The sequence below is a fragment of the Papio anubis genome, chromosome 9 (assembly GCF_008728515.1).
Source record: "Papio anubis isolate 15944 chromosome 9, Panubis1.0, whole genome shotgun sequence".
Taxonomy (NCBI): Eukaryota; Metazoa; Chordata; class Mammalia; order Primates; family Cercopithecidae; genus Papio; species Papio anubis.
In genome coordinates, this window is record NC_044984.1 from 95698137 (window position 1) to 95712632 (window position 14496).

General features: G+C 39.7%; 1 protein-coding gene and 1 non-coding gene across 4 annotated transcripts in view; one reads left to right on the plus strand and one right to left on the minus strand.

Annotated features, from left to right (window-relative positions):
- UTP20 (UTP20 small subunit processome component) overlaps positions 1 to 14496 on the plus strand; it is a 108525-nt gene that overhangs the window by 69766 nt on the left and 24263 nt on the right. For all 3 annotated transcript variants that reach the window (XM_017946146.3, XM_003907027.5, XM_009181515.4), the window contains exons 39-44: positions 4807 to 4946; positions 5190 to 5272; positions 7169 to 7455; positions 8547 to 8686; positions 8917 to 9073; positions 14242 to 14340. In XM_017946146.3, the coding sequence (XP_017801635.2) occupies positions 4807 to 4946; positions 5190 to 5272; positions 7169 to 7455; positions 8547 to 8686; positions 8917 to 9073; positions 14242 to 14340 (906 nt within the window). The remainder of the gene's footprint in view (positions 1 to 4806; positions 4947 to 5189; positions 5273 to 7168; positions 7456 to 8546; positions 8687 to 8916; positions 9074 to 14241; positions 14341 to 14496) is intronic.
- Positions 11048 to 11149, minus strand: LOC116269087. Its single transcript, XR_004176401.1, has one exon. It is a non-coding gene; the product is annotated as a small nucleolar RNA U13 (small nucleolar RNA).

Consider the following 14496-nt stretch of genomic DNA (forward strand, 5'->3'; position numbering starts at 1 on the left):
AAAAAAAAAAAAAGATTAATGAAAGGTGGTATTAAATGATCATAGAAATTCAAATCTAATTGCAGTGATGTCAGGATTTGGGACTTAAATTTATACTGTTGATTACATAGTCTTATACAATAGTAGATTTCCTCTGTTGTTTCAGGATATTCAAAATGTTTAAAAGAATTATCTAAGTAGTTAAAAGATAGCTCCCTTATATTCTGGGTTAAAAAGCTAGTAAGCATAACCTAACTGTTTGATGCCATTAAAATATGAATGGCATGTAGACAGGAAAAAAAAATAAAGTATACTTAGCTTTGGTTGGTGTTCACATGATATCTCGTTTTTTTGAGATGGAGTCTCTGTCACCTAGGCTGAAGTGCAGTGGCGCGATCTCAGCTCACTGTAACCTCCACCTAGCAGGTTCCAGTGATTCTTCTGCCTCAGCCTCCTGAGTAGCTGGGATTATAGGTGCCTGCCACCATGCCCAACTAATTTTTGTATTTTTAGTAAAGATGGAGCTTCACCATGTTCACCAGGTTGGTCTGGAACTCATGACCTTAGGTGATCCACCCACCTCGCCCTCTCAAGGTGTTGGGATTACAGGCGTGAGCCACCGCGCCCTGCCAGTATATCCTTTTCTAGACTTATATTTTTAACCTAATTATGATTTACATTTAAAGTTGGTTTCTTATTGGTAGCTTTTGACTGGGTCTTGCTTTTTATCCAGTCCAACAACCTTTTAATTGGTATTTAGACCATTCGCATTTAATATGATTATTTATAAGATTGTGTTTTGATCTGAGTCTTATTTTCCATTTGACCCAATTTTTTCTTTTTTTCTCTTTATCTTTTTTTCTGTTGGATTAATTATACTTTTTTGAGATTTTATTTTATCTCCATTGGCTTATTAGTTATTGAGGGATTTTTGCCGTAGGTTTTAGCCTCTCCATTCATTTTAAACTACACAGTACATTGTTGTCATTTTTGCTTTAAGTAGTCAATTATCGGCCGGGCGCGGTGGCTCAAGCCTGTAATCCCAGCACTTTGGGAGGCCGAGACGGGCGGATCACGAGTTCAGGAGATCGAGACCATCTTGGCTAACACGGTGAAACCCCGTCTCTACTAAAATACAAAAAAAAATTAGCCGGACGAGGTGGCGGGCGCCTGTACTCCCAGCTACTCGGGAGGCTGAGGCAGGAGAATGGCGTGAACCTGGGAGGCGGGGCTTGCAGTGAGCTGAGATCCCGCCACTGCACTCCAGCCTGGGCAACAGAGCCAGACTCCGTCTCAAAAAAAAAAAAAAAAAAAAGTAGTCAATTATCTTTTAAGGAGCTCTTTGAAAATAAAGAAAAGGTCTTTTATATTTGCTTACACATTTATAGTTTCTGGTGCTCTTTGTTTCTTTGTGGAGTTGCAGATATTCTTCTGGTATCATTTTTCTTCTTTTAATTATATTTTTAAAATTTCTTATTTATTTGTTGTGGCAGGAAACAAAGGAGGATTTTTTTGTTGTTGTTTGTTTTTTGTGTGTATGTGAGTTTTTTGTTTTTTTGTTTTTGTTTGTAGAGACAGGGTGTCCTTTGTTGCTCAGGCTGGTCTTAAATACCTGGCCTCAAGCAACCCTCCCACCTCAGCCTCCAAAGTACTGAGATTACAGGCATGAGCCACTGTGCCTGGACTTCATTTTATTTCTGATAAGAGGACTTCCCTTAATTTTTAGTACAGGTCTGCTAGTGATTCACTCTTGCCGCTTTTGTTTGTCTTTGCTTGTCTTTGTTTTTGCAAGATAATGTTGCTGGGTATAGAATTCTCTATTGACAGGTTTATTGTGTTTTTGTTTTTGTTTTTTCCTTCCAGTACTTCAAAGATGGTGCTCAACTGTATTCTGGCTTGTATTATTTCCAATGAGAAGCCATTCTTAACTTTGTTCCCCCGAATGTAATGTGTTTGGGGATTGTTTGTTTTTGTTTTGTTTTTTTGTTTGTTTGTTGTTATTGTTTGGCCTGGCCCTTGTAGACAGTTTCTGGATTTTTTTCATAGAGTTTTTTCTTAACTGCTTTTAAAAATGTATCTCTTTACCTTTGGTTTTAAGCCATTTGATTATGAGTACCTTAGTGTCGTTTCCTTTATGATTCTTGTGCTCGGGGTTCATTGACTTTCTTGAATATGTAGATATGTAGTTTGCATAAAACTTGAAAATTTTCTTTTCTTTTTTTTTTTGGAGACAGAATCTCACTCTGTCACCCAGGCTGGAGTGAGAATGTCACTCTGTCACCCAGGCTGCAGTGGCACAATCTCTGCTTACTGCAACTTCTGCCTCCCAGGTTCAAGCGATTCTCCTACCTCAGCCTCTCTGGTAACTGGGACTACAGGCATATGCCACCACTCTTGGCTAATTTTATTATATTTTTGGTAGAGACAGGGTTTCGTTATGTTTTCCAGGCTGGTGTCAAACTCCTGACTTCAAGTGATCCATCCGCGATGGCCTCCCAAAGTGTTGGGATTACAGGGTTGAGCCGCTATTCCCAGCCACACTTGGCAATTTTCATATATTATTTCTTTAAATATTTTTGGGTCCCCTTCTTGCCTTTGGAGACTCCAGTGTACATTATTAGGTCACTTGAAGTTGTCCCATAACTCAGAGGCTTTTATATTGTTTTGCTCTTTTCATCTTTTTTTTTTTTCTGGGTTTTATTTTGTTTCATTTTTCTGCTGCTCTGTCTTCAAGTTCACTGATCTTTTTTTCTGCATTGTCTGATCTGCTGTAAATCCCATCCAGTACATCTTCCCTCTCAGAATTGTCTTTTTTATCTCTAGAAGTTCAATTTCATCTTTTCAAAATATCTTTCATGTCTCTTCTTAACATTCTTATGCTTTTCTCTCACTTCTTTTATTTTTCTAAGTATTAAAGTTTTAACCACTTATAACCATATGAGAATTTTATAAATTATTGCCAAGCCTGCTAGAAAACTTGCACAGGGTCTCGCTCTGTCTCTCAGGCTGGAGTGCAGTGGTATGATCATAGCTCACTGCAGCTTCAAACTCCTGGACTCGCACCTCAGCCTCCCAAGTACCTGGGACTCCAGGTGTACACCACTGCACCTGGCTAATTTTTAATTTATTTTTTGTAGAGATGGAGTTCTCGCTTTGTTGCCCAGGCTAGTCTCAAGTGATTCTCCCACACTGGCCTCCTGAGTAGCTGGGACTACAGGCGAGCACCACCATGCCCAGCTGTAATTTCTTATTAGGTGCCAGACATTATGAATTTTACCTTACTGGGTGTTGGGTACATTAGGATGTCTTTAAGTATTCCTGAGAATTATTCTCAGATGCAGTTAGGTTACTTGTGAATAGTCTAATTCTTTAGAATCTTGCTTTCAAGCTCTCTTAGGGCAGGAGCAGCCTTTAGTCTATGACTAATAGGGCCCTGGTACTGAGATACTACCATTCTAAGGACCTAAATACCCAATGCCCTGTGTAGCATGAGGTGTTTCACTCTGGCTGATGGGACTGTGAACTAGCCTCAACCTTATATGGTCTTTGATGATTGTTTTGCCTGTTCCCTTCTTTGGTCCTTTTCCCGTGTCTTCCTTACTCACGCTTACTGCTCAGTACTCAGCCGAAGACTCAAGGGGCTTGCTCTGTGCAGCTTCCCTCTGTGCAGCTCTTCTCTCTGGTGCTGTGCCCCGTGGACTGTAGCTACCGTAGCCTCAACCCTGTCTTCTAACTCAGGAAGACCACTGGGCTCTTTTTGGTTTCTCTTCCTGTGCTGCAACTTAACAGTTCTCTCCACAGAGTAAATTGGGGTAATTATAAGCCTCACTTTATTTATTTATTTCTCTCAGAGATCACTGGCCTGCAGTGGTTGATATCCAAGGTTTGGAAACTGTTGTTTCATGTATTTTTTTTTTTTTTCCCAAGATGGAGTCTCACTCTGTGGCCTAGGCTGGAGTGCCGTGGCATAATCTTGGCTCACTGCAACCTCCACCTCCCGGAATCAAGCGATTCCCCTGCCACAGCCTCCTGAGTAGCTGGGATTACAGGTGCTCACAACCATGCCCAACTAATTTTTGTATTTTTAGTAGAGACGAAGTTTCACCATGTTGGTCAGGCTGGTCTTGTACTCCTGACCTTGTGATCCGCCTGCCTTGGCCTCCCAAAGTGCTGGGATTACAGGTGTGTGCCACCGTGCCTGGCCTGTTTCATGTGTTTTGCCTGCTTTTCTAGTTTAAGGTCTACAGGTAAATCCACTCTCTGTTTTTCATCATGGCCTGAAAGAGATGTCTCTGAGGCAGTGTACTTTTTTTTTTTTTTGATAAAAGTTGCAGGGTACATGTGCAGGATGTGCAGGTTTGTTACATAGGTAAACATGTGCCATGGTGGTTTGCTGTACCTACTAACCCATCACCTAGGTATTAAGCCCAACATGCATTAGCTATTTTTCCTGATTATCTTCCTCACCTCGAACCCCACCACCTACAGTGTACTTTTGAGGACTGAGTAGCACAATACATAATTTTTGTCATTTGTCGGTTTTTCTACATTGAATTTATTTCATTTGCTTTCTGTAGTCTTGAACCCATTAAGGAGGTCTGAGTGGAAAATAGTCCAAAATATGTTAATAGCCTTTAAAAGATGATATAATTCCTTTAAATGGATAACATGTTTTCCTAGGGTTAGAGGGGAAAATGAGCATAGTTTAGGCATTCTTTCTCTTCTGTAATTACCGAGAACCTACTGAGTTTTTCAGTATACTGAGTTAGCCTTGCGTTTTATTAGCAAATACTTGTTCTGCATTGATACTCTGGATTTATTTTACAGCATGAAAATATAACCATTGCTGCCACAGAGGTTATTGGAGCCATTTGCAAACATCTCTCTTGGTCAGCATATATGTATTACTTGAAACATTTCATTCATGTCTTACAAACGGGACAGATCAATCAAAAACTGGGTGTCAGGTATGGTCAAACTTCTTTGTTTTGTTTTTTAAATGTAATTTAAAAAATATTTTCTGAATTAGTCTTTCTGTATCTCAATTTACTTTTATCTTGTATTAGTAAGGTTATGCTAATACCTGTTAAAATTAAAAGTGCTAATAAAAATAATTTTAATGTTTATTAGTGTTTAAATTTCCTCTCCTTTTATAGTCCAATGATATTAATAATCAAATGAACATTTCTGTGTACTTGTTTTTTTAACAGTTTGCTAGTAATAGTGTTAGAAGCATTCCACTTTGACCACAAAACTCTTGAAGAACAAATGGAAAAAATTGAGAATGAAGAAAGTAAGTTTCTTAAACTTTTTTCGTTTTTTGTTGTTGTTGTTGTTGTTGTTGTTGTTTTTTGAGACAGAGTCTCTCTTGGTCCCCAGGCTGGAGTGCAGTGGCGTGATCTCAGCTTACTGCAAGGTCCACCTCCCGGGTTTACGCCATTCTCCTGCCTCAGCCTCCCGAGTAGCTGGGACTACAGGCGCCCGCCACCACGCCCGGCTAATTTTTTGTGTTTTTAGTAGAGACTGGGTTTCCCTGTGTTAGCCAGGATGGTCTCGATCTCCTGACCTCGTGATCCACCCGCCTCAGCCTCCCAAAGTGCTGGGATTACAGGCGTGAGCCACCATGCCCGCCCCTTAAACTTTCTTAAACAAGATTTTCATCTTATTCTTGGATAGTTTATGATAATGAGTAAAGATGGTGACAGTCAACTTATTCCCTTTGTCTGCTCTTACTAGCAATGGCCAATTAATGAGTCAGGAGGGAAGCTAAAATGAATGGTTTAAGTATTCTTGGAAAACTTTATATAACAGAAGAGAAGACTAGTCTAAATTGTATCAGTGAAAAAATGTGAGCTGTAGATTATTTATATAGAAATCCAATTTTATCACCTTCTTGTGTGAAAAGAGCATTACACAATAAATAGAAAGAAAGTGTAAGAAAATAAGTAATTAAAAATTAGAGCAGCAATTGGTGGAAAATCAACTGGATACAATAGAAAAAAAATCAACAAAGCTAAAAATAAATAAGTATCTGAAAAGATTATAAATTGGGCCAGGGACAGTAGCTCACAACTGTAATCCCAGCTACTTAGAAGATTATAAATTGGCAAATGCCTGACAAGATTGATCTGTAAAAATAGAAGATGTAATAAACATTACTAGGAATTAAAAAGGGTCACAATTAAGTCAAAAGGTATCTTTGTATTTATAAATTTGAATACTTGGCTGAGATGTACAAATTCTTAGAAAAATATAATGCAAAAACTGACTTTAGAAGAAAATAGAACATCTAGATAGATTTCTAACCATTAAAGGAATTGAATGCACAGTTAGGCTGGGGCATGGTGGCTCACGCCTGTAATCCCAGCACTTTGGGAGGCCAAGGCAGGTGGATCACTTGAGGCCAGGAGTTTGAGACCAGCCTGGTCAACATAGCGAAACCCTGTGTGTACTAAATATACAAAAAATTAGTTGGGCACGGTGGTGCACACTTGTAATCTCAACTACTCAGGAGGCTAAGGCACGAGAATTGCTTGAACCCAGGAAGCAGAGGTTGCAGTAAGCTGAGTTCACACTACTGCACTCCAGCTTGGGTGACAGAGCAAGACTCTTTCTCAAAAAAAAAAAAAAAAAAAAAAAAAAAATTGAATCTGCAGTTAATCATCTGATGAAAACACCAGGCACAGATTGGTTTATAGCTAAGTTTTACCAACCATTCAAGGGGTAGATCATTTCAACCTATACCAGCTATTCCAGATGATTGGAAAAGAGGAATCCCCACTAACGTGTAAAATTGTTGTAATCGCATACCAGAAACTGACAAAGACTCTATGGGCAGTTGGCTGTCATTAGGATTTTCATGCTCATGAATGGAGGTGCTTTATTTGGTTAAGACGTTCCTGCCCCCCAAGCCTCCCAGTGTGTTCCCCTATTACCCTGTACTTGCTGTTCTGTGTTCTTTTATAATCGGCAGTTTATTTGTCTCTCTCATTAAACTCTAAACTGTGAGAAAGCAAAACCCATAGTCCTCTCATTTACTGCTCGTTCCTCAGCACTTACCTTGCCTGCCCACAGTTGCTGATTAGATATTTTTTATCGGAAGTTGGATGTTGGTGGGAAAAACTGCTTACCACAACTTTGTGGTTTCCTTATTTGATTTAAGGTGACTTTTGTTGTTTATTAAACATAGATGCCATTGAAGCAATTGAGTTACCAGAGCCTGAGGCCATGGAATTAGAGCACGTGGATGAGGAAGAGAAGGAAAATACATGCAAGAGTTTGTCAGACCACGAACAGCCGGGAACCCCTGATCCAGCTGACTCTGGAGGGACATCAGCTAAAGAATCCGAGTGTATCACAAAGCCTGTCTCTTTCCTTCCTCAAAACAAGGAAGAATTAGAGAGAACAATTAAAAATATCCAAGGAACCATAACCGGGGATATTCTACCCAGGCTACATAAATGCCTTGCATCTACGGTAATAACTTTATTTGGGGTCCAGCAGGTCTGTGTGAATTCTGGTGTTGGTGGAGCCCTGTCACCCTGAGGCTCTTAGTGATTATTGATTGATTTCAGCTTTTAGATTTCCTTTTATCTCAACACTTCACAATTCACCCCTCTACTCTTATCCCTTCACCTTCAGGCTTATCCTGCTGCAACTAAGCAGTAACACTCATTCTTTATGATTTTGATATGGTAGATAAATGCTTTTCCATCTCCAAAGTAGTTATTAAGAGACTCCCGTGTCCCAAAAAGGTTATTAAAAATTAGAATATGTTTCCCTTTTGTACTTTTTGGTCAGTTCTGCACTCTTCAAAATTCATCTTTCTCTTAGTTAACAGAGATAATATTTAACAGTGCGTTCTCATGAAGCCAAAGCCTTTCTTTCCTTCTCAGGGTGAAACATGGGTTGGCCAACAATGGCTCAGGGACTAAATTTAGCCTGTGGCCTGTTTTTGTATAGCTTTATTGGAACACAATTACCCATTTGTTTACATAGTGTTTAGTACTGACTTTTTATCACAACATCAGAGTTAAGTCAGAGCCCATAAAGCCAAAAATACTATCTGGCCCTCTTCAGAGAAAGTTTGCTAACTCCTGGCATATAATATTGATTTATATTTTTGTATATTTTGTATATTTGTAAATAAACTTTTATTTGAGGCCCTGTATTTATATATACTAACAGCGTCACTCAAACACTTGACTGTTCCAACTGATACACATTTTATATGAGTTTCCTATACTTCACAGCAGTGAAAATCCACACTGGTGAAAATTTGGCTTTATTTTTTTTCTGATGGCTTCTTTGAAAAGTAGAACATTCTTACTCCTGTTATTTTTATAATTTTTAGAGAGCTATCCTCAAATTAGAGATTTGGTTTATTTTTAAATAAACTTAGAAATGGACTTAAGATCTATAGAAAGGGCTGCCTTTCTTTTCTTTCTTTTTTTTAAATGATCATCCATCCTTCTAGAAAAATTTGTCTTTCAAATACAAGGTTGCAGTGTTGGTAGATCACTGATCCGTTTACTTTCATTTTAACTTAACCTAAATGTTTCTTGCAGACTAAAAGAGAAGAAGAACACAAGCTCATCAAGTCAAAGGTTGTGAATGATGAGGAAGTGGTTCGCGTTCCATTAGCGTTTGCCATGGTTAAACTAATGCAGTCCCTTCCACAAGAAGTTATGGAAGCTAATCTGCCAAGGTGTGTTTTGTAACAAATTAGAAGTTTAGTGAAACTCAAAAATTGCTTCTTTTCTTCCTTGTTTTTGAACCTCTTTTGTCAGGAAGAGGAAAAGTACTGTCATAACTTGCTGTGGTTTAGAGTCTTAACAGGGAAATTTGAGTTATGAGTAATTAAGAGACAAAAGGATATGTATATGTTTAATTGCTTCGTTTATTTGATTAATCATTTTTCAACTTCTCATTTTCTAGTATTTTGCTGAAAGTGTGTGCCCTACTCAAGAACAGAGCCCAAGAAATCAGAGACATTGCACGCAGCACTCTTGCGAAGATAATAGAGGATCTTGGTGTGCACTTCCTCCAATATGTTTTAAAAGAATTACAGACTACCCTTGTCCGTGGATACCAGGTAAATTGCATCTTGTGCTTTATATTCAAGTTCTGTTGGAGTTAAAATATTTGCAACTTGAACACTGCAAGTTATGGAACTTCGGGCCTGTCTTTAATCAATTTGATCCACTGAGACACTGAGCAGTAATATTCAAAAGTTTCTAATTAGTATTAAGGAAATCTGTTATTTGAATAGTTCCTATATCTGATTTTTAAAAGATCCTCATAGGCTTGGGTTACATGACCTATCTTTTTCTCTCAAATTACTTCATCTCAAGCTTTATATTCTCTGAGTTCTTAATATAATTATTTTTGAATGTGTATTGACTGTGTTATCACTGGTATGAATAATAAAGAACATACACATTTGTTTAAGAGTTGGAATATAAAATGTAAGTTATAAAATGAGGGGCTGGGTGCGGTGGCTTATGCCTGTACACCCAGCACTTTGGGAGGCCAAGGCAGGGAGATGACTTTAGGCCAGGAGTTCAAGACCAGCCTGGTTAACACAGTGAGACCTCTTCCCTACAAAAACCAATAATAAAAATAACCAAGCTTGATGGCACATGTCTGTGGTCCCAGCTACTCAGGGAGCTGAGGTGGGAGGATTGCTTGAGCCTGGAAGGTCAAGGCTGCAGTGAGCTGTGATTGTGCCACAGAACTCTAGCCTGGGCTACAGAGTGAAACCCTGTCTCAAAAAAATAAAATAAGAACACTCCGAGTGGTTATGTGGTATCTAGCCCCTTGCTGCTCCAACCATGGCACCTGGACAGACAGTATTTGCAGCATCTGGGGCTTGTGAAAAATACAGGATTTAAAGGTCCTACACCTGACCTACAGAAACTGCATTTTCATATGATCCCTGGGTGATTTGAAGTTTGAGGAACGCTGTAGCTTGTTCTTTTCAAGTAAGCAGCCATGTTACTTGTTGGGTTGGGGATGAAGAATGATGCTTGAAGAAAACAATTTTGGTACCATCTATATGATTAAGACTCCTGGTAGTTAGCTTTACCTTGTATATCCTAGTTTGTTGATGGGTAAGGTTCCTAGTCTATAGACTGTAAATCTAACACACTAAGAAATGTCATATTCATTTTGACTATCTTTCTTTGTATAGATTTTTAGTAGTTGCTCTATAGATTACCATATATTAACTTAACTTTCAAGAGTCTACTGAGAATCAGTGTTTTACCAATTCAAGTGGAATGTAGAAACCATATCACCCTGTAGGTCCCTTTGCCCTTCACCGTTTGTATTATAGCTCTTTATGTATTAACATCTCCATATATTGAAAACTTCATTAGGCAGTATTACAATTTTTACTTATAATTGTCACACAAGTTCTCAGCACTCAAGAGGAGAGTAGTCTGGGCCGGGCGCAGTGGCTCACGCCTATAATCCCAGCACTTTGGGAGGCCGAGGTGGGCAGATCACGAGGTCAGGAGATTGAGACCACGCTGGCAAATACTGTGAAACCCCGTCTCTACTAAAAATACAAAAAATTAGCCGGGCGTGGTGGCGGGCGCCTGTAGTCCCAGCTACTCGGGAGGCTAAGGCAGGAGAATGGCGTGAACCCGGGAGGCAGAGCTTGCAGTGAGCCAAGATCGCACCACTGCACTCCAGCCTGGGCGACAGAGCGAGACTCTGTCCCCACCCCACCCCACCCCAAAAAAAGAGGGGGAGTAGTCTGTTCTACCTAGAGATTTACTGTTTCTGCTGTTCTTCCTTCATTTCTGAATTTCCACACGTCTTTCTAATATCATTTTGCCGTAGTCCAGAGTGTGTCCTTTAGCAATGCTATGGAGCAGGCACGGTGGGAACAGATTCTCTTAGTTTTCTTCTATGAATGTCTTCCTTTTACCTTCATTCCTGAAACATATTGTTGCTGGATATATAATTTCACTTTAACGGTTCTTTCTTTTTAGCTGTTTAGTTCTTTCCTTTAAAAATATTGTGCTACTTCCTTCCAACCTGTCTTTTCTTTTTTTTTCCGTATCAGGCAGATAATGCCCAACTATTTTAACAAGGTTGAAGGAGACACATCTCACACATAAACACAAAAACCCCATCATCACACTTACAAATTATGAAGCATCCCTTCCTGCCTTTCTGATGAGTTATTCAATTTGTTGTCCCCTTCTTACTAATGTGCTGTTTATCTTGGGCTGCTTTAAAGGCTTTGCCATTATTTTTCAGCAGTTTGATCATGATGTGTCTAAGTGTGGATTTCTTTGGGTTTATTCTGTGTGGCATTTGCTGAGCTTCTTGGCCACATTTGAAGACGCTTCAGCCAGTATTTGTTTGTGTTTTTGTTTTGTTTTGTTTTGTTTCTGGAGACAGTCTTGCTCTGTCACTCAGGCTGGAGTGCACTGGTATGATCTTGACTTACTACAACTTCCATTTCTCAGGTTCAAGCAATTTGCATCCCTCAGCCTCCCAAGTAGCTGGGATGACAGGCATGAGCCACCACGCCCAGCTAATTGTTTTTGTATTTTTAGTAGCTATGGGGTTTCACCGTGTTATCCAGGCTGGTCTCAAATTCCTGGTCTCAAGAGATCTGCCTGCTTTGGCCTCCCAAAATGCTGGGATTACGGACATAAGCGACCGCACCCAGCCCCAGTATTTTTTAAAATAAATTTCCCGCAGTGCACTCTTTCTCCTCTCCTGGGACTCCAGTGAAATGAATGTTTGTTTTTCTCCCACTGGTTCCTGAGGCTGTATTCATATATATATATATATATATATATATTTTTTTTTTTTTTTTGCTCTCCTTCCACTCTGTTTTGGTTGGATAATTTCTTTCAGTCTATCTGCAGGTTAACTGACTCTTCCCTCTTTCCTATCTTTCTGCAATTGAGTTCATCCAATGAGTTTCTTATTTCAGTTTTTGGTTTTTTCAGTTCTAAAATATTCATTTATTTTTTCTTTAGATCTTCTATTTCTTTGCTGACACTTAATTTTTGCATTCATTTAAGTCATTCTGCTAGAAAACTGGGGCTTTATTTTTCCCACTCTGCCATGTGCCTCCTGCAGCTGTGCCCATGTCAGGGGCCAAGCAGTGGCAAGACAGAAAGAGAAAAGCAACTAGACTAGGCCAACCCTCTCAGAACTATAGTTCCAATGAATGTAGAGGAAACTTCCCCTCCCAGAGTTGTAGCTCCGCCCGTCCCCGTTTCAAGGCCACTGCCACCACCACAGCATTGCGAGACATGGTCTGTTGGGAACTGGACATACAAGGAGGAACACATCTCTGTTCTTGAGGGTTCAGGCACACATTTTTAAGGAACACCTGAGGTATTTAAATGAGTAGCCCTTTTTTTCTCTAACCATCTGTTCTTCAAGTCTATCCCATTATTTGTTAAAATAACTAAATTAGAGTTGAGAGAACAATGGATTTCAGCTTTAGTATTAATCATGTAGACTGTACCAGAATTGTTCTCTTTGAGCATCACTCGTCATCCTCACCCCCACCAAAAGGATTTTTTACAGTTATAGGAAAGTTGGGCACAGTAGTGTGCACCTTTACTGCCAGCGACTCAGGTGGCCGAAGTGGGAGGTGAACACCTTGAGCCCAGGGTGTTCAAAACCAGCATGACAACATAGCAAGACCCTGTCTCTCTCTCTATATATATATATATAAGTTTCACAGCAAACATTTCAAATACAGATGCTTTTTGACTTTTTTGATGAGATAGTGTCCCAATAAATCCATCATAAAGTTGAAAAATCATAGATCAAAACAATGTAAGTTGGAAACCTGCTATATATAAAAGTACTTAAAGATCACAAGTAGGGGCCGAATGCTGAGGCTCACACCTGTAATCCCAGCACTTTGGAAAGCTGAGGTGGGCAGATCACTTGAGGTCAGGAGTTCAAGACCAGCCTGGCCAACATGCTGAAACCCTGTCTCTACTAAAAAATATGTATATATAAAAATTAGCTGGGCATGGTGGCACATGCCTGTAATCCCAGCTACTTTGGAGGCTGAGGCATAAGAATTTCTTGAACCCAGGAGGCAGAGGTTGCAGTGAGCTGAGATCGCACCACTGCACTCCAGCCTGGGCGACAGAACAAGACTCTGCCTCCAAAAAAAAAAGATCACAAGTAAGTACATAAGAAACTATGCCTTTAAGACCCAATCTATGGTTTGACAACTAAATGTGTTTCCTTAGCCTATGACCATTATCTGATATTTACCTTGATAATTTCACAGCCCTAGAAGCAGCATAAAGAATTCAAAAAGCTTGAGAGGCAGGATAACCTGTTGTAGAGCCTGAGACTGATTTCTAATCTTCACTCCACCAGTTCTTATCCATGACCTCTTTGTGCCTCAGCTTCCTCATCTAAAAACTGCTCATAATGTAGTACCTACTCCATAGATTGGCTGAGTGAGGCTTAAATGATGTAATACATGCAAGGTATTCATGCAGTACCTACCCTGTAATAAGCTCTCAGGAAACATCAGCTTGGTTGCTATGGGGTGCAAAAACTTGTTTCCTTCATAACCTTTTATTTACAAGCTTTGATTGCATTCAACATGGGCAAGCTCCGTAATTCACAGGTTGGTCTTCTTTTTTTAAAGTTCAAGACTCTTGGCCAGGCACAGTGGCTAACGCCTGTAATCGCAGCACTTCGGGAGGCTGAGGCAGGCGGATCACCTGTGGTCAGGAGTTCGAGGTCAGCCTGGCCAACATGATGAAACACCACCTTTACTAAAAGTACAAAAAAATTGGCCAGGCATGGTGCTGGGTGACCGTAATCCTAGCTCCTCGGGAGGCTGAGACAGAAGAATCTCTTGAACTCGGGAGACAGGTTGCGGTGAGCCGAGATCGCGCCATTGCACTCCAGCCTGAGCTACAAGAGCAACACTCTGTCTCCAAAATAAATAAATAAATAAATAAAAATAAAGTTCAAGACTCTTGTGCCTCTCTTTATAAATCACTGGCCTGGTTTAGTCCCAACAACAGATCTAAGAATGGTAGTGTGTTTCTGAACACCTTTGGTACAAAGTGATCATTTGGTTATAAGATTTTAGGTAGTGAAATAACTGTGTCATTTGTGGAAGCTTCTCCTGGCAATAGAAGACATATAAACTCTGAGTGTGCTCTTTGCAGTGCTTCCTAGATCTTATGTTTTCCTAGTGTGACACTGTTAACATTCATATTGTTACTGTGCATCTTACCTTAGGTCCATGTGCTGACTTTCACTGTTCACATGTTGCTGCAAGGCCTCACCAGTAAGCTGCAAGTCGGGGATTTGGACTCTTGTTTGGATATAATGATTGAGGTAAGACTTACAGAAATGAATTCTAATTTTTTTTAAGTGGGCAAATGACACAAAAAAATCAATTCACAAAATAAGAAATAATAATAGCCCATAAAAATGAAAATAATGTAACACCTCATCTTTTAGATTAGCAGAGGTTTAAAAAGCTAAGACTAA